Source organism: Gouania willdenowi, unplaced genomic scaffold, assembly GCF_900634775.1.
Source record: "Gouania willdenowi unplaced genomic scaffold, fGouWil2.1 scaffold_434_arrow_ctg1, whole genome shotgun sequence".
Taxonomy (NCBI): Eukaryota; Metazoa; Chordata; class Actinopteri; order Blenniiformes; family Gobiesocidae; genus Gouania; species Gouania willdenowi.
In genome coordinates this window covers 505,372-533,238 of record NW_021145195.1, presented here as the reverse complement: position 1 = coordinate 533,238, position 27,867 = coordinate 505,372, and the positions used below count along the sequence as shown (strand labels likewise).

Below are 27,867 nucleotides of genomic sequence, written 5' to 3'. Positions count from 1 at the left end.
TCAAACCTATTGCACAGACCGCATGACCTTTTTTGCCAGTGTATGAGCTAATGTTAGAATGAATACCACACGTTGGATGACATATCCTTGAAGTATATAGGCACTTGCTTGATCAAAAGGGCTTCAGAGCTGCAAGAATTTGGCAGCAGACTCTCAGCAGGTGTCTCTTTTGATATCCTGTTTTAGGACTTTGATTGTACAATAAATGACAATTCAGTTGTCCTGAAGATTTCTTCTACGCCACCTTTTTTGTCATCACCCACTGCCTTCTGAAAACCTCATAACCCACAGTGCTAAAGAGGTAAACTGGCAGTCTACAGTGTATTTTTGATTTTGAATCTCATAATATATATGGACTGTTAATATATATGTGTCTTAGATATGTGTCATTATTTATTAATCACTGACAATTCAATTTGTCTTTGTATTTCTAAAGACATAACATTGTTCACCAGAATTGCATGGGTTGGTTTTTTATTTTAATTTTAATGTATATATTAAGGAAGGATTAAGGCAGACCAAGAGAAAAAAAATAGAGTTAAAGAGGTAGGTCACTGCAATTGCTTCGTTTTAAAACATTACTGTTGAGTAAAGTTTGTCAGCCGTTGGGGGCCCCCCTGAGGGCGGGGCCCCAGGAAGCTGCCTAGTTTGCCTGTTGGCAAAGTCCACCTCTGCAAATAATACAGGGGTTTTAATAAAAAAAGAAGTTAAGGCACTTGCGGTTTTTGTTGCCATAGAAACCAAGTGTTCCAAATTTCAGTGTTCCATATCAACCTTTGATGTGCAGCTGACTTTGATCTCCAGAATAGAACAACTTCTATCTTCAGTTTTTGAGCTTTAATCAACAAGGGAGTCTCCTCAGAAGTCTCCATCGCTCTTTAAAATACATTGGGTTTTTTTCAAGTATCATCAGCAAAAGTTCAAACACTTTTTAAATCAACTCAAAGTAAGTGCTTTTAAAGTGATCATGTTTCCAAACTTAATGTGACAGTGACCTGGGTGTTATGGTTTCGAGATAAACATCTTAGAAATTATCAATACAGAGAAATGCAATGTAACAGTGACATAAATAAGACGTCTTTCATATCTGCAGTTATTAGCATGTAGTGTGGTAAACTGTTAGCAGCTGTTTTACAGTGAGCCATGTTATTATTGAGCTTTGGATAGTCTGTGAATTATTACACTGCAATAGATCACAGTTCGTGTGCATTAATGTTTCTATTTGTCAATGTTAGACATTATGAAGAAAATAATCATCTTGAAGTGGAAAGGAAAGCATTTTAAGCGTCTCCATCATCAGGGTTCAGAGGAGGGGCTCCAGGATGTCACAAACCCCCCATTTCCATCTCATCCTGCTGTTCAACAGCTAACTTCAACTGAAGTGAGTCATAACAAATGATTCTCTATATTCATATATAATAATTGTATCAGTGAATTTCAACTGGTTGAAGTATTATTGCAGTTATTCATAGAAACATTATCCTTAAAGACAAAGTTTTGGTTCAGTTGTTCTTTCTCTAACTTTGCACGATTGATGCCATCCTTGATGAGATTGTTATGTATATTATTATTGTGGTTCTCTGCATGACTCATTTAAAGTGCTTGTAAATATCACTGATCGAAATGCTTACATTATTTTACCCTGTTACTAATACATGATGTCATCTGCTTTCCTCCCTCAGAGTCTGGAGGATGTTGTGTTTGTTGATGAGCAGATGTGTGCCTGGAAAAAGCCGGAGTATGTTCAGCCGGTAAGAACCTGGACACGCCCCCTTCCCGTTTTTTTTGTAAAATTATCTACTTAATGTTGATGTGTTATTGATTCTTCTTAAAATATGGATGTTCTGCTTTTCAGGAACAGGTTCCTTATGATGAGCACAGGTACAGAGCCCAACAGCATAGGGGCCAGTACGGGGGCCACTGTAAAAGTGGCCCTAAAGTATTTAATGATGTCAGGCATGGGGCCCCAAACATTGAGGACCATAAAGTCAACACCGTCTTGCAGAAAGCGGATTATTACCCCCAACAAAATCCTGGCCCCTCAACCATCCCTTCCATTCCAGCTGTGGTACACCATGTTGAGCTCCCAACCTTTACCCCCCCACCCAGAAATGAGGTGATCGTGACAAAGGAGCCATACATTAAAAAACCCCCCAACGCCTTCATGCTCTTCCTGAAACAGAACAGGGCAGCTGCGGAGGCAGAGCTGGGCGTGAGGACGAGCGCTGTGGTGAACAAACACCTCGGTGAACGGGTAAATTAGTTTGTTCAGTAACACTTGAAGTTTTATACATAAAAGCTGACATTATTATGACATGACACCTGTCATTAGCATGGATACGGTCTCATTAAGGCTGTCATTAAGTGTTGTTTGTTACCCTAACCCCTAACCCAGGGGTCACCAACCTTTCTAAAACTGAGCTACTTCATAGGTATGCGTAGTCCAAAGCGCTACCAGTTCGAAAAGAGCTTCTTAAATATTACATTTTCGCAGTTTCACTTTAATTACAGGGTAAGATAATAGCAGGCACTTTAAAAGGTCAGAAATGTTTAAGTTTCAACATGCAACACTTTATTTCTCCTAATTTATTCAATCGTTTAATTTTCCACGTTTCCTAGAAAATCCCCATGTTGCTATTTTACGACAAACAACTTTTAGCTCATCATAAAACATGACAAATTTGTAAAAATCCACTTTGCGTTTAAACAATATATATATTTTATTCATATCATATTATATATAACATACCCAGTGTTGTGCAAGTTACTTTTAAATAGTAATTAGGGTGCTTTCACACATATAGTCCGGTGGACTCTGTGTGATTCAGGAGGTGAATCTGCAACATTTTTTGCATTTTAATTTGCTCCGGCTTTCACACATTCTATTTGCCAAGCGCACCAAACTTTCTGAACTACGTCACGCAGGCGAAACGGTTTGTGTCCGATTGGACAGAATACTTCAGACTCCAATGCTGTGACAATGTGGCGCTGCCCTTTTACTACAGTCACACCGTCACGTCCTATATTTGGTTTCTCTTCCTATGTTTTCCAAAGGAAATCCTAAAACATTCCCAGCAGAAAAGTCATTAATGATCATTCAAAATAACCCATAATCACACGATGCCACAACCTGCGCTAATGCTCGACATAAACACAGAGGTGACTCCGCTCCGTCTCATCCGTCAGCGCTCAGAGAAACAGAAAAAGTAAAATAAATTAATGATAAATTAATGATGTGGGAGAAATACAGAAGGGAGTGAGGAAATGTGACGTGTTTTTTTTTTTTTGTGTGCTGACTAATGCGACTCTGAAAAAAGACATTATGCTCCAGCATTTTGTTTACCCTGTGCTTATAGTAACAGTGTTTTCTTCATCGAATTGGGTTGTTAGCTGTGTCCAACCCCAACCAAGAGATAGCAAGGCAAGGCAAATGTATTTGTATAGCGCATTTCATACACAAGGCAACTCAATGTGCTTTACATGATCAAAAAGTGCAACAGAAAACATTCAACAGCTTAAAATCTATTAGAACATAATTTAAAATTATCAGTAAAATCAATTCAATTCATCAACAAACACATTACATCAACAACAACATGGCCAAAAATCTCCCTCTCAATCATACGCAGATTAATACTAAAACTTTATCCCGTGTAGCTAGTGACTAGAGCTCCTGGTGGCCCCTCATATGGTCCATAAAGGCTACTTGGTGCCCTTGGTGAACTGTGCCCTAACCCCTAACCCCACCTAATCCCACTAGATTCCTCCACTTAACCCAGAGAATGCCAACATATCTTCAAAGGTGCTATGTCATAATTTAGCAAAACAACACTTAATGACAGCCTTCATGACACCTTATTCATGCTAATGACTAATAATGACAGCGTAATGTCAGCCTTATGTATAAAACTTTAAGTAAAGTGTTAACGTTTGTTCCTCCAGGAACGATCTGTGATATTTAAACTTTTGTCTTTGGTGTGTGCGACTGACACTTTTCTTGTTGTCCATCTACAGTGGAGAGCATTGTCACCAGAGTTAAAAGGTTTATATAATGCTGAGGCCACACTGCATGCTTTCATCCATTTGTCGGAGAACCCTGGCTGGACTAACAAAATCAACTATGTAAGTCTACTCTGCTGACATGTTGACACAGCAACTTAAAGGTGACGGTGAAAGTGTTTTTTCAGCTGACTGAAAGGTTCATGTGGTTTATTTTAGAGAAACAAGAGGAAACGAAGAGATGAAGCCAACTAACTCAGTATCAAACCAACGAATCAACGCCGCTACACACACACATCAGCAGCACCAAGAGCAAGAACAAGCTGGACTTCCTCTGGAATCTGTTCCTTCCTCTTCTCTTTTCTATTAAATTAATAAACATGTGGAACAGTTTTTATGTGAGATAATAGAAAACTGAACATATGGAATAGTCACACTGTTATAACAGTCTACAGGAAACATTTTTCAAACCAAATTACAAATAAATGAAAATATGCAATTTAAAGAGTAAAAGATAAACGTAGTATGTAAAAATCCATTCCAATTTATTATTAGTTTTTAAAATTAAATTTCTGCAGTGAGATATGGAAAGAGAGAAGTTACAATAATACCAAAAGGTTTTTAGTTTTTTTCTTGTCTACATCCCACTGAAAATGGGACTGTGACCAAATTTTTGGGTCCTGGGGCCTCATTTAAAAAAGTGTGCCTAGGTACGCCTGTTTCCATTTCTAAATCACAATCAACTCGAAGGTTGGCGCACGTGAAGAAACACCTTGCACCGCCTATTTGGTGCCCATAAAAGGTCAGGTGAATTCCCTGAATGAATATTCATTAATACAAATTTCATGGCGGACCGAGGGGGAAAACGAGCAAATAAAACAAATTTCACTCAATGTGAGGTGGAGGTATTAATTGTTGAGGTGGACACACGCAGGAAAGTGTAATTTGGTGACACAGTGAACAATACAAATGAAAAAAAAGAAAGGCAGATCATATTGCCTCATCAGACTGTGACAGGTGAAAAATAAACGATTGTCATAAAAGCGGAGGAGAAAATGTGGATCATGTGGGAAAATGTGGGATTAAACTCTGCAGCAACTCGATCGTCTTCCTCCCTCTGCAGCCTTGTCGTCCCTCCCGCAGCACCTTGTCCTCACGGGGGGTCCTGCCTACAGTGCTCGCCGGTCTCTGTGCCAGATAAACCACTGTGCATCTTTACGCATTAGAGTGTGTTCCTTTTTATAACAGCTACAGGTGTTGCAGCCAATTGATCGGTAGTTTTGCGCAATGATCATGTGATTATTATTATTATTATTATTATTATTATTATTATTATTATTATTATTATTAATAATAATAATAATAATGATACAAAACTGTATTTGTAGGCGCGCGCACGTCACTCACTCCCTGGGGTGTCAGTATAATTTTTTCCTCCTCCGTCTTTGCAAATGCATTCTTCAAATAATGTGTTGTGAAATGTTCAATGCGTTTGATTATTTCACACAAATTCTTTGAATTTCACAGAGCTGTCTTTAATTTCCTTCTTCTCCTGTTGGCATCAGAGTTTCCCGTTTCTCATGATTTTGTGCATACGGCAAGGTCAGAGCAGCCGTGGAGGTGCGCACATTATCTCATCAGGTTTTTTTTTATAAATCCCAAACTTTGTTTAAATGTGGCGTATGCTTTCTTTTGTACGTACGCAGCGTTTATAAATGAGGCCCCTGATCACAAGTCTAGAACTTCTGTTGTAATAGAAACATACAATATAGAAGAAACTGTTTAAACCTGTTTTAAAGTCAATTGTGACTGATTTGTGTCAGATAATTAACTGCTATTTCTATACTGGAAAAGACTAATCACCAACCTTCCTTTCATGGCCAAGATCATTGAGAAGCTGGTCTTCAACCAACTAAGTTATTAACTTTCAACAGAGTCTTTGATACATTTCTGTCAGGCTTTGGTTCTGTCACAGCACAGAAACAGCTCTGATTAAAGTGATCAATCACATAAAGTTGAACACTGATTCAGGAAGAGTTTCTGTTCTCAATTCATTGGATCTTAGTGCTGCATTTGACACTGTGAACCGCATTTTTATTTAGCACAGATTCCAAGCGTGAGTTGGACTAAATGGAAAAGTACCGCAATGGTTTAAGTCCTATTCTGAGGAGAGAAGTTATTTTGTAAGCATTGGAAACTATGTGAAGTGGAGGTCTAAAGGTGGAGTGGTGGCCTAATGCTATTGATTAAGGACGCTGGGCTTGTAATAGGAGGGTCGACAATTCAAATCTCACCCGAATAACTGATGTGTATTAAAGTTTAACATTTCAATATTAAAGGTTTATACTGTTTTGAACTAAGGTTCACTGTTTCAAATATACGTATGTCTTCATCGTAAATAACTTGTGTAAAGTGTACTATGAGATTTCATGGAATGAAACCCAGTGTGTTATATCAATAATGGTTGAAGAATATCTTACGTTTTAGACCAAATGTTCCAAGCAAAGAGGGACCCTCATTTAGAATGATTGAGAGGTTATTTTTCTCAAACCTATTGCACAGACCGCATGACCTTTTTTGCCAGTGTATGAGCTAATATTAGAATGAATACCACACGTTGGATGACATATCCTTGAAGTATATAGGCACTTGCTTGATCAAAAGGGCTTCAGAGCTGCAAGAATTTGGCAGCAGACTCTCAGCAGGTGTCTCTTTTGATATCCTGTTTTAGGACTTTGATTGTACAATAAATGACAATTCAGTTGTCCTGAAGATTTCTTCTACGCCACCTTTTTTGTCATCACCCACTGCCTTCTGAAAACCTCATAACCCACAGTGCTAAAGAGGTAAACTGGCAGTCTACAGTGTATTTTTGATTTTGAATCTCATAATATATATGGACTGTTAATATATATGTGTCTTAGATATGTGTCATTATTTATTAATCACTGACAATTCAATTTGTTTTTGTATTTCTAAAGACATAACATTGTTCACCAGAATTGCATGGGTTGGTTTTTTATTTAATTTTAATGTATATATTAAGGAAGGATTAAGGCAGACCAAGAGAAAAAAAATAGAGTTAAAAAGGTAGGTCACTGCAATTGCTTCGTTTTAAAACATTACTGTTGAGTAAAGTTTGTCAGCCGTTGGGGGCCCCCCTGAGGGCGGGGCACCAGGCAGCTGCCTAGTTGCCTGTTGGCAAAGTCCACCTCTGCAATAATACAGGGGTTTTAATGAAGAAAGAAGTTAAGGCACTTGTGGTTTTTGTTGCCATAGAAACCAAGTGTTCCAAATTTTGGTGTTCCATATCAACCTTTGATGTGCAGCTGACTTTGATCTCCAGCATAGAACAATTTCTATCTTCAGTTTTTGAGCTTTAATCAACAAGGAAGTCTCCTCAGAAGTCTCCATCACTCTTTAAAATACGTTGGGGTTTTTTCAAGTATCATCAGCAAAAGTTCAAACACTTTTAAAATCAACTCAAAGTAAGTGCTTTTAAAGTGATCATGCTTGATATATCATTAATCTAGCCATATTGTCAGTATATCCGAACAATCCGTCCCCCCACGTGGTGGTCACTATTGTCCTTGTTTCTACCGCGTTAAAGACAGCTGCCAGAGTTTCCTCTAACTCATCCCAACTCAATATTGGTTCTTTATTGTAGAAACGGGAATAATATCCATTAACTATTGATACCATCCCATCATTCTTTATTTCTTCTTTTTCTATCCTCACTTCGTTTGCCGTCCTCCTAGGATATTTTCCCGTTCTGATATCCCTCATGTTTTTGTCCTTATTGACTGACTTAGGCCATCGCGTTGCCACCCATCGTGCTACTCCACCACCATCACCCCCACGGGGGTTTCTTGGATTTAAGATAGTACATTTAGGCCCTGATATTTCTGCCACCACTGTGTCTCCCAGGTTTGCTCTCACTGTTGTAATCACTTCATCGAATTCCACGGCCTCAATCTCTCTGCTAGGTACCCTAGTACCGGTGGAGCCTACTGACATTCCTCCTGTCGACATTCTTCGAGCAGGAGTAAAATGGGGAGGTAACTGTATTTCCTCCGCCATTGTTTTGTCTTACGTTCGTGTCACTGTATTCTCGTAAGTGGAGACTGAGGTATCTCCTTGAGAGGGGAGCTCCAATAGCTTTCTTCCCCTCTTATTTTCACGCGCGTTGAATAGGCTTACCTTAACCTGATTCTTTTAATAAAAGACACCTTTCCAATTTCGTGAGCAAAGTGTCAGACCGCACACTTCTGACCTCTCTCTCTTTTTCTTTGCTCACTCTATTCAGGGTGATCAGGCCTGACAGAGTGACAAATACTAAAGAGTTTGAGGCTTCACCACTACTTTCGTACTGAGTTATCTTTTATTCCTCATAGAGTGATAGCCAATCTATTCACTCTCTTCCCACCAAGCAGTGTGGTAGGGCAATGAGATTCTCTTCCTATATCTCTTTTTAGGGGCACTTCGTAAGTTCTTTAATTAGACTCGGTACTCGTTTTCCTTTTCCCGGATTAAAAAGTTTACTTAGTCAAGCCCCACGTTGGGCGCCATGTCTTTTTCCCGCGGGACTTTATAGCGGCAATGGTTCTAAAACTGTCTTACTCAAACAAGAATTCCCCCTCTACCTTGTCTCCGAAGCTGGCTGCCTATTCTCTATTATTGTTGTCTAATAAAGAAAAGGACTAAATGTACTTCCTCCTATTGGAAGTTGAGAAGTCTCACTATAGTTTTATGGGATTGATATTAGGACCCATCCAATATGGGTCGAAGCTGGAAACAACTCTTTTTCACAACAGCATGAGCTAGCTCACCCTGGGTACCCCTTTTAAGAGAATACCAAGGGCAGGCTCACTTACCAAAGGCCTAGAAGTGTGTCCTCCAGTCAGGCGCTGTCTCAGATGTGGGTGTTTGTCAGGCGGTTAATTTAATCAAGTAGGCTTCTAATAGTTAGTGAATGTTTATTATAGGTTTACAAAAATCAAAACTCAATCAAATAAAGTTTCAAAGTATCAAAGTCTTAAACTATCAGCCGATAGAGAAAGAAGGGGATCTTCATGGACAACTAGAATGTCCGTTTAAGAGAAGACCCTGAACACAGTAACACAGTGGTTTATATAGCCCTAAGCATGGCGTGATATTATGTCATTATTCATGTTCCGACCACCTAAGCAGATAGCAAAATAAGACAAAAGTTCATACATAGGTCAAGGCCCAGATGGCATAACAGATATTCACAAAAGGTGGTTTCCACACTGGTTATTGTTGATGTCTGTGGTTAACACTTGATACATAACAAGGCGTTGGCCTCCTGTTAGAGTAAAGTGTGACTTCTAGAAGTGTGACTCCTCACACCTCGGGGTGTTAGCTTTAGCACCTTCTGTGGAAAACAAGTGGTATTTCTTTGTTATCACTCAAAACATCTACTTTGCAGCTGTGACCTTACAAAATGCAGTAAACAGGTGTGACAATGCAGAACAGGTGATTAGCTATAATGGTTAAATAAGCATTTCTTTTTGCAGAAGTGAATGAATGATTAATACACACCATACAACAACCTCTGCAAATAATACAGGGGTTTTAATGAAGAAAGAAGTTAAGGCACTTGTGGTTTTTGTTGCCATAGAAACCAAGTGTTCCAAATTTTGGTGTTCCATATCAACCTTTGATGTGCAGCTGACTTTGATCTCCAGCATAGAACAACTTCTATCTTCAGTTTTTGAGCTTTAATCAACAAGGGAGTCTCCTCAGAAGTCTCCATCGCTCTTTAAAATACGTTGGGGTTTTCTCAAGTATCATCAGCAAAAGTTCAAACACTTTCTAAATCAACTCAAAGTAAGTGTTTTTAAAGTGATCATGTTTCCAAACTTAATGTGACAGTGACCTGGGTGTTTTGGTTTCGAGATAAACATCTTAGAAATTATCAATACAGAGAAATGCAATGTAACAGTGATATAAATAAGACGTCTTTCATATCTGCAGTGATTAGCATGTAGTGTGGTAAACTGTTAGCAGCTGTTTTACAGTGAGCCATGTTATTATTGAGCTTTGGATAGTCTGTGAATTATTACACTGCAATAGATCACAGTTCGTGTGCATTAATGTTTCTATTTGTCAATGTTAGACATTATGAAGAAAATAATCTTCTTGAAGTGGAAAGGAAAGCATTTTAAGCGTCTCCATCATCAGGGTTCAGAGGAGGGGCTCCAGGATGTCACAAACCCCCCATTTCCATCTCATCCTGCTGTTCAACAGCCAACTTCAACTGAAGTGAGTCATAGCAAATGATTCTCTATATTCATATATAATAATTGTATCAGTGAATTTCAACTGGTTGAAGTATTATTGCAGTTATTCATAGAAACATTATCCTTAAAGACAAAGCTTTGGTTCAGTTGTTCTTTCTCTAACTTTGCATGATTGATGCCATCCTTGATGAGATCGTTATGTATATTATTATTGTGGTTCTCTGCATGACTCATTTAAAGTGCTTGTAAATATCACTGATCGAAATGCTTACATTATTTTACCCTGTTACTAATACATGATGTCATCTGCTTTCCTCCCTCAGAGTCTGGAGGATGTTGTGTTTGTTGATGAGCAGATGTGTGCCTGGAAAAAGCCGGAGTATGTTCAGCCGGTAAGAACCTGGACACGTCCCCTTCCCGTTTTTTTTGTAAAATTATCTACTTAATGTTGATGTGTTATTGATTCTTCTTAAAATATGGATGTTTCTGCTTTTCAGGAACAGGTTCCTTATGATGAGCACAGGTACAGAGCCCAACAGCATGGGGGCCAGTACGGGGGCCACTGTAAAAGTGGCCCTACGGTATTTAATGATGTCAGGCATGGGGCACCAAACATTGAGGACCATACAGTCAACAACCGTCTTGCAGAAAGCGGATTATTACCCCCAACAAAATCCTGGCCCCTCAACCATCCCTTCCATTCCAGCTGTGGTACACCATGTTGAGCTCCCACCTTTACCCCCCACCCAGTAATGAGGTGATCGTGACAAAGGAGCCATACATTAAAAAGCCCCCAACGCCTTCATGCTCTTCCTGAAACAGAACAGGGCAGCTGCGGAGGCAGAGCTGGGCGTGAGGACGAGCGCTGTGGTGAACAAACACCTCGGTGAACGGGTAAATTAGTTTGTTCAGTACACTTGAAGTTTATACATAAAAGCTGACATTATTATGACATTGACACCTGTCATTAGCATGGATACGGTCTCATTAAAGGCTGTCATTAAGTGTTGTTTGTTTACCCTAACCCCTAACCCAGGGGTCACCAACCTTTCTAAAACTGAGCTACTTCATAGGTATGCTTAGTCCAAAGGCTACCAGTTCGAAAAGAGCTTCTTAAATATTACATTTTCGCAGTTTCACTTTAATTACAGGGTAAGATAATAGCAGGCACTTTAAAAGGTCAGAAATGTTTAAGTTTCAACATGCAACACTTTATTTCTCCTAATTTATTCAAATCGTTTAATTTTCCACGTTTCTAGAAAATCCCCATGTTGCTATTTTACGACAAACAACTTTTAGCTCGTCATAAAACATGACAATTTGTAAAAATCCACTTTGCGTTTAAACAATATATATATTTTATTCATATCATAATATATATAACATACCCAGTGTTGTGCAAGTTACTTTTAAATAGTAATTAGGGGTGCTTTCACACATATAGTCCGGTGGACTCTGTGCGATTCAGGAGGTGAATCTGCAACATTTTTTGCATTTTAATTTGCTCCGGCTTTCACACATTCTATTTCCCAAGCGCACCAACTTTCTGAACTACGTCACGCAGGCGAAACGGTTGGTGTCCGATTGGACAGAATACGTCAGACTCCAATGCTGTGACAATGTGGCTCTGGCCCTTTTACTACAGTCACACCGTCACGTCCTATATTTGGTTTCTCTTCCTATGTTTCCAAAGGAAATCCTAAAACATTCCCAGCAGAAAAGTCATTAATGATCATTCAAAATAACCCATAATCACACGATGCCACAACCTGCGCTAATGCTCGACATAAGCACAGAGGTGACTCCGCTCCGTCTCATCCGTCAGCGCTCAGAGCCGTTTAGAGAAACAGAGAAAAGTAAAATAAATTAATGATAAATTAATGATGTGGGAGAAATACAGAAGGGAGTGAGGAAATGTGACATGTTTTTTTTTTTTTGTGTGCTGACTAATGCGACTCTGAAAATAGACATTATGCTCCAGCATTTTGTTACCCTGTGCTTATAGTAACAGTGTTTTCTTCATCGAATTGGGTTGTTAGCTGTGTCCACCCCCAACCAAGAGATAGCAAGGCAAGGCAAATGTATTTGTATAGCGCATTTCATACACAAGGCAACTCAATGTGCTTTACATGATCAAAAAGCGCAACAGAAAACATTCAACAGCTTAAAATCTATAAGAACATAATTTTAAATTATCAGTAAAATCAATTGAATTCATCAACAAACACAATTACATCAACAACAACATGGGCAAAAATCTCCCTCTCAATCATACGCAGATTAATACTAAAACTTTATCCCGTGTAGCTAGTGACTAGAGCTCCTGGTGGCCCCTCATATGGTCCATAAAGGCTACTTGGTGCCCTTGGTGAACTGTGCCCTAACCCCTAACCCCACCTAATCCCACTAGATTCCTCCACTTAACCCAGAGAATGCCAACATATCTTCAAAGGTGCTATGTCATAATTTAGCAAAACAACACTTAATGACAGCCTTCATGACACCTTATTCATGCTAATGACTAATAATGACAGCGTAATGTCAGCCTTATGTATAAAACTTTAAGTAAAGTGTTAACGTTTGTTCCTCAAGGAACGATTTATGATATTTAAACTTTTGTCTTTGGTGTGTGCGACTGACACTTTTCTTGTTGTCCATCTACAGTGGAGAGCATTGTCACCAGAGTTAAAAGGTTTATATAATGCTGAGGCCACACTGCATGCTTTCATCCATTTGTTGAAGAACCCTGGCTGGACTAACAAAATCAACTATGTAAGTCTACTCTGCTGACATGTTGACACAGCAACTTAAAGGTGACGGTGAAAGTGTTTTTTTCAGCTGACTGAAAGGTTCATGTGGTTTATTTTAGAGAAACAAGAGGAAACGAAGAGATGAAGCCAACTAACTCAGTATCAAACCAACGAATCAACGCCGCTACACACACACATCAGCAGCACCAGAGCAAGAACAAGCTGGACTTCCTCTGGAATCTGTTCCTTCCTCTTCTCTTTTCTATTAAATTAATAAACATGTGGAACAGTTTTTATGTGAGATAATAGAAAACTGAACATATGGAATAGTCACACTGTTATAACAGTCTACAGGAAACATTTTTCAAACCAAATTACAAATAAATGAAAATATGCAATTTAAAGAGTAAAAGATAAACGTAGTATGTAAAAATCCATTCCAATTTATTATTAGTTTTTAAAATTAAATTTCTGCAGTGAGATATGGAAAGAGAGAAGTTACAATAATACCAAAAGGTTTTAGTTTTTTCTTGTCTACATCCCACTGAAAATGGGACTGTGACCAAATTTTTGGGTCCTGGGGCCTCATTTAAAAAAGTGTGCCTAGGTACGCCTGTTTCCATTTATAAAATCACAATCAACTCGAAGGTTGGCGCACGTGAAGAAACACCTTGCACCGCCTATTTGGTGCCCATAAAAGGTCAGGTGAATTCCCTGAATGAATATTGATTAATACAAATTTCATGGCGGACCGAGGGGGAAAACGAGCAAATAAAACAAATTTCACTCAATGTGAGGTGGAGGTATTAATTGTTGAGGTGGACACACGCAGGAAAGTGTAATTTGGTGACACAGTGAACAATACAAATGAAAAAAAACAAAGGCAGATCATATTGCCTCATCAGACTGTGACAAGTGAAAAATAAACGATTGTCATAAAAGCGGAGGAGAAAATGTGGATCATGTGGGAAAATGTGGGATTAAACTCTGCAGCAACTCGATCATCTTCCTCCCTCTGCAGCCTTGTCGTCCCTCCCGCAGCACCTTGTCCTCACGGGGGTCCTGCCTACAGTGCTCGCCGGTCTCTGTGCCAGATAAACCACTGTGCATCTTTACGCATTAGAGTGTGTTCCTTTTTATAACAGCTACAGGTGTTGCAGCCAATTGATCGGTAGTTTTGCGCAATGATCATGTGATTATTATTATTATTATTATTATTATTATTATTATTATTATTATTATTATTATTAATAATAATAATAATGATATAAAACTGTATTTGTAGGCGCGCGCACGTCACTCACTCCCTGGGGTGTCAGTATAATTTTTTCCTCCTCCGTCTTTGCAAATGCATTCTTCAAATAATGTGTTGTGAAATGTTCAATGCGTTTGATTATTTCACACAAATTCTATGAATTTCACAGAGCTGTCTTTAATTTCCTTCTTCTCCTGTTGGCATCAGAGTTTCCCGTTTCTCATGATTTTGTGCGTACGGCAAGGTCAGAGCAGCCGTGGAGGTGCGCACATTATCTCATCAGGTTTTTTTTATAAATCCCAAACTTTGTTTATATGTGGCGTATGCTTTCTTTTGTACGTACGCAGCGTTTATAAATGAGGCCCCTGATCACAAGTCTAGAACTTCTGTTGTAATAGAAACATACAATATAGAAGAAACTGTTTAAACCTGTTTTAAAGTCAATTGTGACTGATTTGTGTCAGATAATTAACTGCTATTTCTATACTGGAAAAGACTAATCACCAACCTTCCTTTCATGGCCAAGATCATTGAGAAGCTGGTCTTCAACCAACTAAGTTATTAACTTTCAACAGAGTCTTTGATACATTTCTGTCAGGCTTTGGTTCTGTCACAGCACAGAAACAGCTCTGATTAAAGTGATCAATCACATAAAGTTGAACACTGATTCAGGAAGAGTTTCTGTTCTCATTTCATTGGATCTTAGTGCTGCATTTGACACTGTGAACCGCATTTTTATTTAGCACAGATTCCAAGCGTGGGTTGGACTAAATGGAAAAGTACCGCAATGGTTTAAGTCCTATTCTGAGGAGAGAAGTTATTTTGTAAGCATTGGAAACTATGTGAAGTGGAGGTCTAAAGGTGGAGTGGTGGCCTAATGCTATTGATTAAGGACGCTGGGCTTGTAATAGGAGGGTCGACAATTCAAATCTCACCCGAATAACTGATGTGTATTAAAGTTTAACATTTCAATATTAAAGGTTTATACTGTTTTCAACTAAGGTTCACTGTTTCAAATATACGTATGTCTTCATCGTAAATAACTTGTGTAAAGTGTACTATGAGATTTCATGGAATGAAACCCAGTGTGTTATATCAATAATGGTTGAAGAATATCTTACGTTTTAGACCAAATGTTCCAAGCAAAGAGGGACCCTCATTTAGAATGATTGATAGGTTATTTTTCTCAAACCTATTGCACAGACCGCATGACCTTTTTTGCCAGTGTATGAGCTAATGTTAGAATGAATACCACACGTTGGATGACATATCCTTGAAGTATATAGGCACTTGCTTGATCAAAAGGGCTTCAGAGCTGCAAGAATTTGGCAGCAGACTCTCAGCAGGTGTCTCTTTTGATATCCTGTTTTAGGACTTTGATTGTACAATAAATGACAATTCAGTTGTCCTGAAGATTTCTTCTACGCCACCTTTTTTTGTCATCACCCACTGCCTTCTGAAAACCTCATAACCCACAGTGCTAAAGAGGTAAACTGGCAGTCTACAGTGTATTTTTGATTTTGAATCTCATAATATATATGGACTGTTAATATATATGTGTCTTAGATATGTGTCATTATTTATTAATCACTGACAATTCAATTTGTCTTTGTATTTCTAAAGACATAACATTGTTCACCAGAATTGCATGGGTTGGTTTTTTATTTTAATTTTAATGTATATATTAAGGAAGGATTAAGGCAGACCAAGAGAAAAAAAATAGAGTTAAAGAGGTAGGTCACTGCAATTGCTTCGTTTTAAAACATTACTGTTGAGTAAAGTTTGTCAGCCGTTGGGGGCCCCCCTGAGGGCGGGGCCCCAGGAAGCTGCCTAGTTTGCCTGTTGGCAAAGTCCACCTCTGCAAATAATACAGGGGTTTTAATAAAAAAGAAGTTAAGGCACTTGCGGTTTTTGTTGCCATAGAAACCAAGTGTTCCAAATTTCAGTGTTCCATATCAACCTTTGATGTGCAGCTGACTTTGATCTCCAGCATAGAACAACTTCTATCTTCAGTTTTTGAGCTTTAATCAACAAGGAAGTCTCCTCAGAAGTCTCCATCGCTCTTTAAAATACATTGGGATTTTTTCAAGTATCATCAGCAAAAGTTCAAACACTTTTTAAATCAACTCAAAGTAAGTGCTTTTAAAGTGATCATGTTTCCAAACTTAATGTGACAGTGACCTGGGTGTTATGGTTTCGAGATAAACATCTTAGAAATTATCAATACAGAGAAATGCAATGTAACAGTGACATAAATAAGACGTCTTTCATATCTGCAGTGATTAGCATGTAGTGTGGTAAACTGTTAGCAGCTGTTTTACAGTGAGCCATGTTATTATTGAGCTTTGGATAGTCTGTGAATTATTACACTGCAATAGATCACAGTTCGTGTGCATTAATGTTTCTATTTGTCAATGTTAGACATTATGAAGAAAATAATCATCTTGAAGTGGAAAGGAAAGCATTTTAAGCGTCTCCATCATCAGGGTTCAGAGGAGGGGCTCCAGGATGTCACAAACCCCCCACTTCCATCTCATCCTGCTGTTCAACAGCTAACTTCAACTGAAGTGAGTCATAACAAATGATTCTCTATATTCATATATAGAAATTGTATCAGTGAATTTCAACTGGTTGAAGTATTATTGCAGTTATTCATAGAAACATTATCCTTAAAGACAAAGCTTTGGTTCAGTTGTTCTTTCTCTAACTTTGCATGATTGATGCCATCCTTGATGAGATCGTTATGTATATTATTATTGTGGTTCTCTGCATGACTCATTTAAAGTGCTTGTAAATATCAATCAATCAATCAATCAATCTTTATTTGTATAGCGCCAAATCATAACCAATGGTATCTCAAGGCACTTTACAGTAGAGCAGTCTTAAGGACGGACTCTTCATTTTATGGATACACACATATGCATATATACGTATATACACATAAATATGTATCCCACACCCAACATGAATTCATCATGGCGGCAAGGAAAACCTTCTGTTAAGCAGCAGGAACCTTGTGTGGATCCCATTCCTATGATGAACAGCCATCCACGTTATGCTGTGTTGGGTGTGTGCAGAGGAAAGGGTGGAGACAGAGCCGCTGAGTCTCTGTAACTCCACACTGAGGATCCCACGGACCTGCAAGACAAAAGCCAGAAGGAGTACAGGAGCAAACACACAGGGAGTAAGCAGACATAGAGGGAGTGTTTGAAAGAGGAATGGGACCCTCTCCGGTCCCTCTCTAACCTAAATGACCTCTCTCTTAACGCCCTCTCCAACCTCTCTCCAACCGAGCATGCCAGACCCCCCCCCCCCCGGCAGTCCTATGCCTATTGCATCTTAATTATGAGCTATGAGCTGGTTCCTAACTAAAAGCTTTATCAAAGAGGAATGTTTTGAGCCTAACCTTAAAGGTAGAGAGGGTGTCTGCCCCCCGAACCGTGGTTGGTAGATGGTTCCAGAGAAGTGGGGCCTGATAACTGAAAGCTCTTCCTCCTATACTACTTTTAGAGATGAATGGAACAACGAGTAGTCCAGCATTTTGAGAGCGTAGTGTTCTGGGGGGATTGTATGGCACTACAAGCTCCTTGAGATAGACTGGTGCCTGTCCATTTAGGGCTTTATAAGTGAGAAGAAGAATCTTGAATTCTATTCTATATTTTATGGGAAGCCAATGCAGAGAGGCTAATACAGGAGTAATGTGATCTCTTCTCCTAGTTTTAGTCAGTACAACGTGCTGCAGCATTTTGAACCAGCTGAAGTGTCTTAAGCGACTTGCTCGGGCAGCCTGCTAAAAGAGAATTACAATAATCCAGTCTAGAGGTAACAAAAGCATGGACTAGTTTTTTCGGCGTCGCCCTGAGACAGGATAGATCTGATTTTAGCAATGTTACGGAGATGAAAGAAGGCAGTTCTTGAAGTTTGTTTTATGTGAGAGTTGAAGGATAAGTCCTGATCAAATAGAACCCCAAGGTTTCTAACAGTTGTGCTTTGTGCCAGAGTAATGCCATCTAGGGCAGTTAGGCTAGCATAGGTTTCTCTAAGGTGTCGCGGGCCCAGTACAATGACCTCAGTCTTGTCTGAGTTGAGAAGAAGAAAATTTTGGTCCATCCAGGCCCTAATGTCCTTTAGACAGGCCTCAAGTTTAGATAGCTGATTTGTCTCACCTGACTTCATTGATACATACAGTTGGGTATCATCAGCATAGCAGTGGAAGTTAACAGAGTATTTTCTCATAACATTACCAAGGGGGATCATATAGATACAGAAGAGGATTGGACCTAGCACAGAGCCCTGAGGAACCCCGTAGCTTACTTTAGTGTACACAGAAGACTTATTATTCACGTGTACAAACTGGTACCTATCAGATAGGTAGGACTTAAACCAGTTTAGGGCAGTCCCTGTGATTCCAAGTAATTTCTCTAATCTCTCTAGTAGAATATAGTGATCTATAGTGTCAAAAGCTGCACTAAGATCTAATAAAACCAGCACTGAGAGTCGTCCTTCATCTGAAGCCCAGAGTAGATCATTAGTTACTTTAACTAAAGCAGTCTCTGTGCTGTGTTGAGCTCTAAAGCCTGACTGGAAGTCCTCGAACAGGCTGTTGTTTTGAAGAAATTCACAGAGCTGAGCTGCCACAACTTTCTCAAGAATCTTTGAAATAAAAGGAAGATTAGATATAGGCCTGTAGTTTGCTAAAGTGCTGGAATCAAGAGTAGGTTTTTTGAGAAGGGGTTTGATTACAGCTACTTTAAAGGACTGTGGCACGTAGCCTATTGATAGGGATATATTTATTGTCTCCAACAAAGATGGGCAGACTAGGGGAACAACTTCTTTAAACAGCTTAGTTGGGATCGGATCTGAAAGGCAGGTCGATGGTTTGGAGGATGAAATAATAGAGTTAAGTTCCTGAAGTCCTATATGTGTGAAACAGTTTAGGTTAGGCCTATTTACATTTAATGGTACAGCAGGCCCAGGTGAAGGCAGGGAGTGGCTAATTTTATCTCTAATCTTGTGAATTTTATCGTTAAAAAATGTCATAAAGTCCTCACAGCTGAGGGCTAGAGGAATCATGGGCTCAATAGAGCTCTGACTTTGTGTTAGCCTGGCTACAGTGCTGAAAAGGTACCTCGGATTATTTTTATTTTCTTCAATTAGTGAGGAGTAGTATGTAGATCGACTATGTCGTAAGGCTGTCATGTATTTACTATGGCTTTCTTGCCAAAGTATTCGTGACTCCTCTGTTTTATTGGAGCGCCACATTCTCTCTAATTTACGGGTTGTTTGTTTGAGTGTGTGAGTTTCAGAGCTAAACCACGGAGCTTTCCTCTGACGTTTGTAAGAAACTTCAAATAAAGTGTTACGAAAGTTTCCAAGTTTGTGTTTTTTGAGTAATAACAGTACCAACTGTTGTAAAAGGTGATGATCGACTCACCGAAAGATGACGAGGTCCATTTTAGTCTTGTGCATCCCATTATATTCTACCAGGCACTTTTCAACAACATCTTTCAAGGTGTCCAGGGATTCCACCTCAGCGTACAAGCGGAGATCGCCTTCCAGGTCTGGGTTTATGTAGTCTCCAAACATAAGTTGTTTCATGTCGTCCTCGACCAACTATTATTACAAAAAAAAAGGTTAATTGCACAAATCTAAAAAAGAAATTCCCTGCAAACTTATGGTAAGAATACTGAAACTTCAACTTACTGTAGGGCCAGTTTTCAAGTCACTGAAGACCTGCTCAAAGGACACCTGGAAGTGGTCATCGAGGATGCTGTTCATCTGCTTGTAAAGCCATTCTTGATCCTCTTTATCTACCAGACGATCATAATACACACGGAAGACCTCGTGGACAAACAGCCGTATCATGGTATTTTTGTTTTCCACAGATTCCTTCTTCAGCAGCAGGCAGCCTTGGATTACTCGAGAGAAGTCTCGCAAGTTGAAAGTGTAGTGTGATTTGGCCGGAGTTGGAAGCAAATGCAGCATCGCTTTCTTATACACCTTGTGAGCAAAAATACAAACAATCAACATACGTAATGTGGAGAAGAGTGTACAGGCTTTTTACAAGCATTGCAGTTCATAATAATGATACTCTTTATATTGAGTACACACTCCAGTACAGTAGGTGGTGATATATGGGGTGCCGATTGTAAAGTTGTGCATGCCAAAATGAACAGCAACCTTTTGCAACATTTATCAAGAAACCATGTTTAAAAAATGTATGTGATTTTTTATTTTTACATTACTTATGACCAGATTTACAGCAATACTTCTTAATACTTAAATCTAAATCTAAATGAAAAATGTTAAATCTAAATGTCAAATGTTAAACCTAACTGTTACCTGTAAATGTTAAATGTTAAATCTAAATCTCAATGTTCAATCTAAATGTCAGGGGTGAAACTAAATATTTAGCTAATATGCAAATTCACCAGAATGAGCTTTTATGTTGGTACTTCCGGTAAATTTGCCTATTAGCTAAATATTTACTTTATCTCGTGACATTTAGATTTAACATTTAAATTCAACATTTAGATTTAGATTTAACATTTAACATGAATATTAAGATTCAATATTTAACATTGCACTACTTTACAATTGGCACCCCACAGCGATATGCACCTATTCATATCGTGGTTGCAACACGCCAATAAATAAGAAAGAGAAGATAATGATACTCACTTCCATTGTAGCAGACACAATTTGGTTGCCAAGGATGCAGGATTCAGAAGAGAATTTGTGGTTTTCCAGATAGGTTGACACAATGGTGGAGAAAATACGGACCATTGTATCATCACTGAAAGCGTTGATGCTAAACATGTTAAAATGTTGCAGGAAGCGAATTGTCACAGCATTCCTTCCACCACCCGGGGGTCCCATAGCAGCAATGAGCTGTAGGTCAATGAGGGAGATCGCAGACGTATCCTTTAGGTCATACCTGTAAAAAGAATAATAGAAAAACAGTATGGATTAAACACACATACAAGAAGGTTTAACATAAACTTTAGTGTGGTTTCTATTGTGTGGTCTGCTATTAAAGTACCAGTTTCCATGGTCGATGAACTGCCGAAGTAGTTCCACAGGTGGCTGTGCACCAATAGTGTCAATGGCAGGCATGTTCATGTCATCTATAAAGAGGAGGCATTTCTTCCCAACAGGCGGACCGAACACTCCCTTCCTTCTCTTATCCAGCCTGGACAATATGGTGAACTGTAAAATAAAGCAAATATTTATTAAGTAACATTGTCAAAAATGTGTTCTATAAATTCATTCCAAATTATTTGGAATGAAAATGCTTTGACTTTATACTACAAATACATGGACATTTTGTGTTGTAAAAAAAGTATTAATAGATAACATTATAATTGTAATCACGTAATTGATAATTAAATACAAGTAAGATGTAAATATAATTGCAATTGTATTTGAAAAAATATATTGTTGTAATCATAATTGAGTTTAGATAATTGACTTTGTAATTGTAGTTGTTATGGAAATTCTATAAAAACTGTCAGGGCCAGTGCATAAAAAAAGGAAAAATTTAGATTTTTTTTATCTGAGATAAGGCTATAATAAACCCCTAAACATAGTGCAAATATGTTGAGCACAATTAAACTGGTGAAAAAATCCAGTAAGGCATGAAAAAATACCAAAAATGTTTTTTTAAAAAAACACCCACATTTTGGAGATAAAGCAATTTTTTTCTTTTTTAATTTTGGAATTTTTCCTGAGATAAGGCTATCATAAGACCCTAAAAACATTTTATGGGATTATTAATTAAAGGCTCAGTAATTGTGATTGAACTTTAGTAATTGAGAATGTAATTGTAATAAAAAAAAATGTAATTGACCCCAACCCTGGTAGATAAAGGAGTTGATATATGAGAAGGAAAATATAGGGAGAAAGGAGAAAATTTGAAAATTTAAAATTACCAACACAGCAAATAATCTGAAAACTACAAAAAGACATGCTCACCTGTGTTTGGTTTTCACTCGTCCGAGCAGAGAAGTTCATAAAGAAGGGAAGGTACTGATCTTCATCCAGGTTGTTCATCAGTTTGTCTTTCACATACACTGACTTTCCAGTACCAGTCGGACCAACAAACAACGCAGGCCTGAGCAGTGGAAAGACACATAGGATTGGATTAAATGTTAACATTCTGGTGGGTCACAAAACACATGCAACAATACCATATGGAAATGTTAGTCTCTTTATATTTGTGTTGATAAATACTCACACTCCGTAACTGATACAAAGGTCCATCATGTACGTGTAACGCACTGTATCAATGGTTGGAACAATCATATCTTGCACTTTGGTGTTTTTGTTCCATTGGGTATTTTTGATGGCAGTATCCCAGTGAAGCCATCTTCCCTTTCCTTTAAACTGTAGAAGACAAAATAATAATTGTTTTTACAAAAATCTTAACAAGTGAACTTGTGTTTTTTTAAAAAAAAAATTATGACAGTACCTCATAAAAGTAGTCATTCACCAGACCACTCTGTTCTATCGGGCAGTCCCATTTTTTGATCTTTTCTGGAATGGGATGTCCAGTATTTTGTCCTGAAAGCAACGTTCTGAAGAACGAGGCTGACCACTGCTCCTCCTTTGCTGAACTGATAGAGGCTGTAGCCCAATCCTGTCACGGGGCGGCTGGTCAGAGCACACTCTCTGCCGCAGACTATCAAGAAGCAGAAAGAGAAATCCTGCAGCAGTCCCAGCAAGACACCTGTCCACCATGATTTGTTTTAGCCAATCACACCATAACAAATGATGTCGTCATGGGCATGCGCCGCAAAGACGCTGCAAACAAGAGCTGACAGAGGGTAATCAATTTTGAATTTTAAAACTAACACCGATACATTTTCTCAAGTTAGAAACAAATCTATTCGAAAGTTTTCCTCATTAAAAAAATGAAGGTGATTATCAAAATCTATGAACAAAAAACTGTAAAAATAAAACTTTTCACCCCTTCTAATAAATTTATGTCGTCTATTTTAATCAGACTTATTATTCAGCAGACAAAAATATGACTGAACTTTTACAAGATCACGTTTTCATTTAGCAGAAGCTTTTATCTGAAATGACGTACAACACGAGCAGTTAGGGTTCAAGGACTTGTTCAACATCGCACAGTGATGTTGGATTCGAACCGGTGACCCTCTGATAATAAGCCTGCTTCCAGAACCATTACACCACCACCTATGGGTGAAAGTCAGTTCAGAGGTTCCCCACCACAGGTCCTGGATCTGTACCAGGCTGTGCACCCACTGAACCCCACAGTCCCTGCAAAAATGGCCACTTTGATAATTCTTTGATGTATCCCCACAAGTTCTCTCATAAAGAAAACATCAAAATCAGGGCACTACACAAACTTTTTTAATGGGAGCACAGAATAAATAGTTGACTTAAAGGTGCAGTCTGCAACTCTTATGAAATGACTTTGTCATATTTGCTAAAGCTGTCACTATGTAAGAACAGCTTTACATCAAACTAGTAGTTTGTGTGAAAAAAAAACAGACTCAGTGAGTCCCCCCTGCTGCCTTTGGCAGATTGCCAGAATGCATCGTGACCGAGCAAAAAGAACTAATCCAGAACCAGAATTGAGTTTGATGGGCTGTCTGAAAGCTGTTGCTCAGTCCCCGCCCCTTTCTGGGAGCTAGAGCGCCATCTTTTTTTTACAATGTATGGTCTGGAGGAGTAGACGATGGAATTGGTGACTTTTCTGCTTGAAAAGTTATTAATGCTGCTTGATTTACAGTATTTTTGATTTGTAATTGTTACACTAGAACTCTGTAGTGCATGAGTTCTTTGTGTGCGCGCAACAGCCTCCGTGTGGGTTGCTGTAAGTGACACTGTGTTGCTGCTGCTGCTGAGGTTTGTGCACATTGAGAGAGAGAAGCACTGCAATAATATACTTTTGACAGTGCACGTTATATTACTGTGATGTTGCTGTCAGACTAACGTTAGCTTGTTAGCTCCTCTGAGGGAGGGACTTTGGAAAGTTTGAAGGCAGGGAAAGAGAGCAGCGGGGAGGGAGGGATCTGAGAGTTGCGGACTGCACCTTTAACTGACGTACCGTAGTTTAGGAGTACAGATTGACAGTGACTCGAGATATGTTTGCAAAATGTTTTATGTAAGTGTGTTTTTAATAGTTGTTTTTGAAAAACTAAATTTAGTTAGTTGAGTTCTAAAAAAACGTGGGTCCCAGGGTGAGACCAGTAGAGAACCCCTGATTTAGATCATCTCTGCTCTTCCTCCTCCGTGTGTGTGTGTGTGTGTGTGTGTGTGTACTTTGACTGTCATTTGTAGTTTTAATGCCCCCCTCTCTCTCTCTTTCCTCATTTTGTTTTTTTAATTATTCTGTGATGGACCGCTTCATTCTGAAGTTTGCCCAGCTTTAGTGTGGAATCGTGTATGCCCTACACGTGTACGCTCTATCACTCTGCTCGGCGCGTTCTTCCCCGCCCCTGTCCCAGGTCTGATAAGCGCGCCCCACATGCGCTCCGTCACTCCGCTTGGTGCGCTCAGCACGTTCTACCTCGCCCCACGTCCGCTAGGCTCGCCCTCCATGTGCTCTGTTGCTAGGCGTGGCTGGACACCTCAGCGCGTAACTTCCCAGTTTCCTTCTTTTGGGTTTTCAAAATAAGGTTACCCTACGCAATCGCACAGATGCGACCAGCAGAAATTTTCACTCGCACACACTGAAAAAATTACTTGCATATACGACCGATTTTGTCGCAGTCTCAAGCCTTGTCAAAGCGAGGTATTTCTGGGCATTGCCAACCTGAGAGTTCGTGGGGATAAATGAAAGAATATCACCTCTGAGAAAAACTGGCAGTTGACAGTCGAAACATGTCAGGAGATAACATTTCCTGAAAAACCTTGTCTGAATAAACAAAACTTTAACATATATTTCAAAAAAGAAGACAAAATTAAGTTGCTGGAATCAGTATCAGTAGATTTTCTGGGTGAATGTCCAGGTGAAGAAGAAATATGAGTAGATGAAATAACTATAAGACTTCACAAGAGAGATATTGGGTTAGTAAGTCATTGATGGTCTTCAGCTTACCTTCCATACATTCATTGACTGATTCATAGTCAGCATATGTCCTTCCCTCTGGCCTCTTGGTGGGCTGCACCAGCAGAATGGTGTGAGACTGAAAACAGACACCATCACACTATAAAAAACTACCCATTCAACTGTTTTTGGAAAACATCATCAAACCAAGCAAGTTAAAATATAATTGATGTATAATTTAGACTAACTTTTATTTAATGATGTTTTAATCTTATTAAAACGGTATGTTATCACAATCGAACTAGGTTTCATGTTTCTAGACAAGTGCAATATTGACTAAAGCAGTAACCAAAACTAAAATCATCATCTATATATAAATTAAAAGAAAATGTTGATTTAGAAGTTGTATGCATATTCATTGTTTAATGTTAATGACACAGTATTATGCATATTGGTCATGTTTAAAAAAGGAAGGTTACATGATACATTTATTTTGGTAATTTTATACTTTTTAAAGCAATGTCTCCTTCAAACACGAGCGGGTCGAGTCTCCGAAATCCTTCCGCCATCACGTTAGCCAGCTGTGACGCTTTTCCTTCCTTATATCTTCAGGACTTGCACAGAACGGTGTTATAACTCACCGGCGACAGGCTCTGTAGTCTTCAGACACCATGTAGAAATGTGCGAGGAGTCCACAGTGAGTCTTTAGTTGGTTTATTCACAACTCCTAATCACAACTTCACAACGTGACTGTATCTGGAGAACTACTTGCATGGGACACTTTTCTCTGGAGAGGTGGAGCATGCGCACTGTTGACCAGTACGGCAAGCGATGAAGCACAATCATAACAGAATGATTTACAAGCTGTCTTTTTTAAAAAAAACAAAAATCATTTTTTACCTTTGAACCGAATGGTCAAAGCTTAGCTTCCATGCACATCCACACCCCCCCCCCACACACACAGACCTCCCCTGGAGTATAGATAATTCAAGGGAGGTCTGTGTGTGTGTGTGTGTGTGTGTGTGTGTCAAATATCTCCCCGACGCGGTGCCAGTTCGACCTGAAACTCGGTCGATGGGTTCCAAATACCCCGAGTGTGTGTATCTGTTATTTTGGAGTAATTTGGTCATTTCAAAATGTTTATTTTAATTTTATTTCACTTCTGGACGGCCCCGAAATGAAACTTATTCAACTTTTGACCTCAGGGTGTGAGGGGGCGATAGACGGACCTCACCCGGAAGTTGTATATTGGACCACCATTTAGTCCGGTTACAGTCTGTGTCATGACACACGTCCGTAGCGTGGTAGTGCGCTCCCGTGGACTTCTCTTTTGAGGAAACATACTTTTTACTGTTCCTTATTTGGTGATAATGTTTCAAAACGTTTATTTTCATGTTAGTTTGACCTTTCGCTATTTAGACCGGACAGAGCTCACCCGGAAGTTATGGACGGCAATGGCTGCTGTGTTGAAAGCTGCACATTTTTTTAGTGGTGCGTGTGTGTGAGAACCAACGGGGGAGATTAGAGTCTCAGGTAGAGTCACACACACACACACACCCTCCCCCGATCAGGTGGGCTTCACTATCGATCACCGTCTACGTGACATGCGTGCAGGTATGTGAGTGTTGAGTGAAAAACGGATCACCATGTAGTCCGGTTACAGTCTGTGTCATGACACCCGTCCATAGAGTGGTATTGACTGTAGTGTTACGCTCTGAGTCAGATCTAAGTGTTTACATGTTACATAGTGAAGGTCACCTGATTACTGCAGCTTCTCTCACGACACACCTGCCACTACATCTAACTACTGACAATAGATACGTTTAGTGAAAGTTAGGCAGGTACACGTGGATGGACTGGTGCGCATGAATTTAGAATGGATTCCCCCCAAAACACACCAAACAACAAAAAGATGAAAATGACAAAATACACAAAACTAAATATTTAAACGAAAAATACACAAAATACAACAGAAATGCAAAAAAACTGCACTAAAAAAAGATACAAAATGACTCCAGAATCACACTACATATGCAACAAAAAACAATAATTATACAAAAAAAATGCACAAATGACGGAAAACAAAAAACGAAACAATATTTATACAGGAAGTACACAAAACAACAACAGAAATGCACAAAAATATACAAAAGGCTCCAAAAACACACAAAATGACTCCAAAAAACATATATTACAGAAAAATACACCAAACAACAAAAATATGAAAATGACTCAATATACACAAAACTAAATATTTATACAAAAAATACACTAAAATAACAGAAATGCACAAAACTACATAAAAAAATACACAAAATGACTCCAGAATAACACTACAATGGCAACAACAAACAATAATTAAAACAAAAAATATAAAAATGAGTAAAAAAAAACCCCAACACATTCATCATGCGCATGTCTCATAGAATTAAACCAGGGAAATTGCACACGTTATTTTACTTTGCACCTGCAAATATGCCCCTTAATAATGCTACAGAGTATGTTATGTTATGTTATTATGCCCGTAATTGACAACTCTCCTTAAGCGCCCACTATATGAATGCATACTTCCGATGGGCA

The 27,867-nt window shown here is 38.9% G+C and overlaps 2 protein-coding genes and 2 long non-coding RNA genes across 4 annotated transcripts; 3 read left to right on the top strand and 1 right to left on the bottom strand.

Moving 5' to 3' along the window:
- The first annotated feature begins 852 nt into the window (after window positions 1-852).
- Window positions 853-4,254, top strand: LOC114460381 (transcription factor 7-like 1-A). Its single transcript, XM_028442336.1, has 6 exons — window positions 853-946; window positions 1,236-1,381; window positions 1,683-1,751; window positions 1,856-2,254; window positions 4,015-4,122; window positions 4,219-4,254. Exons 2-6 carry the CDS (start codon window positions 1,241-1,243, stop codon window positions 4,252-4,254), a joined length of 753 nt encoding a protein of 250 aa, XP_028298137.1. The 5' UTR covers window positions 853-946; window positions 1,236-1,240.
- Window positions 4,255-7,376: 3,122 nt separating this feature from the next.
- On the top strand, window positions 7,377-10,897 carry LOC114460392 (uncharacterized). Its single transcript, XR_003673602.1, has 4 exons — window positions 7,377-7,487; window positions 10,139-10,284; window positions 10,586-10,654; window positions 10,760-10,897. It is a non-coding gene; the product is annotated as an uncharacterized LOC114460392 (long non-coding RNA).
- A 157-nt stretch (window positions 10,898-11,054) lies between these two features.
- On the top strand, window positions 11,055-13,219 carry LOC114460403 (uncharacterized). Its single transcript, XR_003673612.1, has 3 exons — window positions 11,055-11,156; window positions 12,927-13,034; window positions 13,132-13,219. It is a non-coding gene; the product is annotated as an uncharacterized LOC114460403 (long non-coding RNA).
- A 6,478-nt stretch (window positions 13,220-19,697) lies between these two features.
- LOC114460372 (dynein heavy chain 12, axonemal-like) lies at window positions 19,698-26,096 on the bottom strand. The gene is made up of 9 exons (XM_028442312.1): window positions 25,929-26,096; window positions 25,339-25,426; window positions 22,738-22,947; window positions 22,504-22,652; window positions 22,242-22,380; window positions 21,310-21,476; window positions 20,949-21,204; window positions 19,971-20,267; window positions 19,698-19,880 (listed from the first exon to the last, which is right to left on the bottom strand). Exons 4-9 carry the CDS (start codon window positions 22,569-22,571, stop codon window positions 19,698-19,700), a joined length of 1,110 nt encoding a protein of 369 aa, XP_028298113.1. The 5' UTR covers window positions 22,572-22,652; window positions 22,738-22,947; window positions 25,339-25,426; window positions 25,929-26,096.
- Window positions 26,097-27,867: the final 1,771 nt, after the last annotated feature.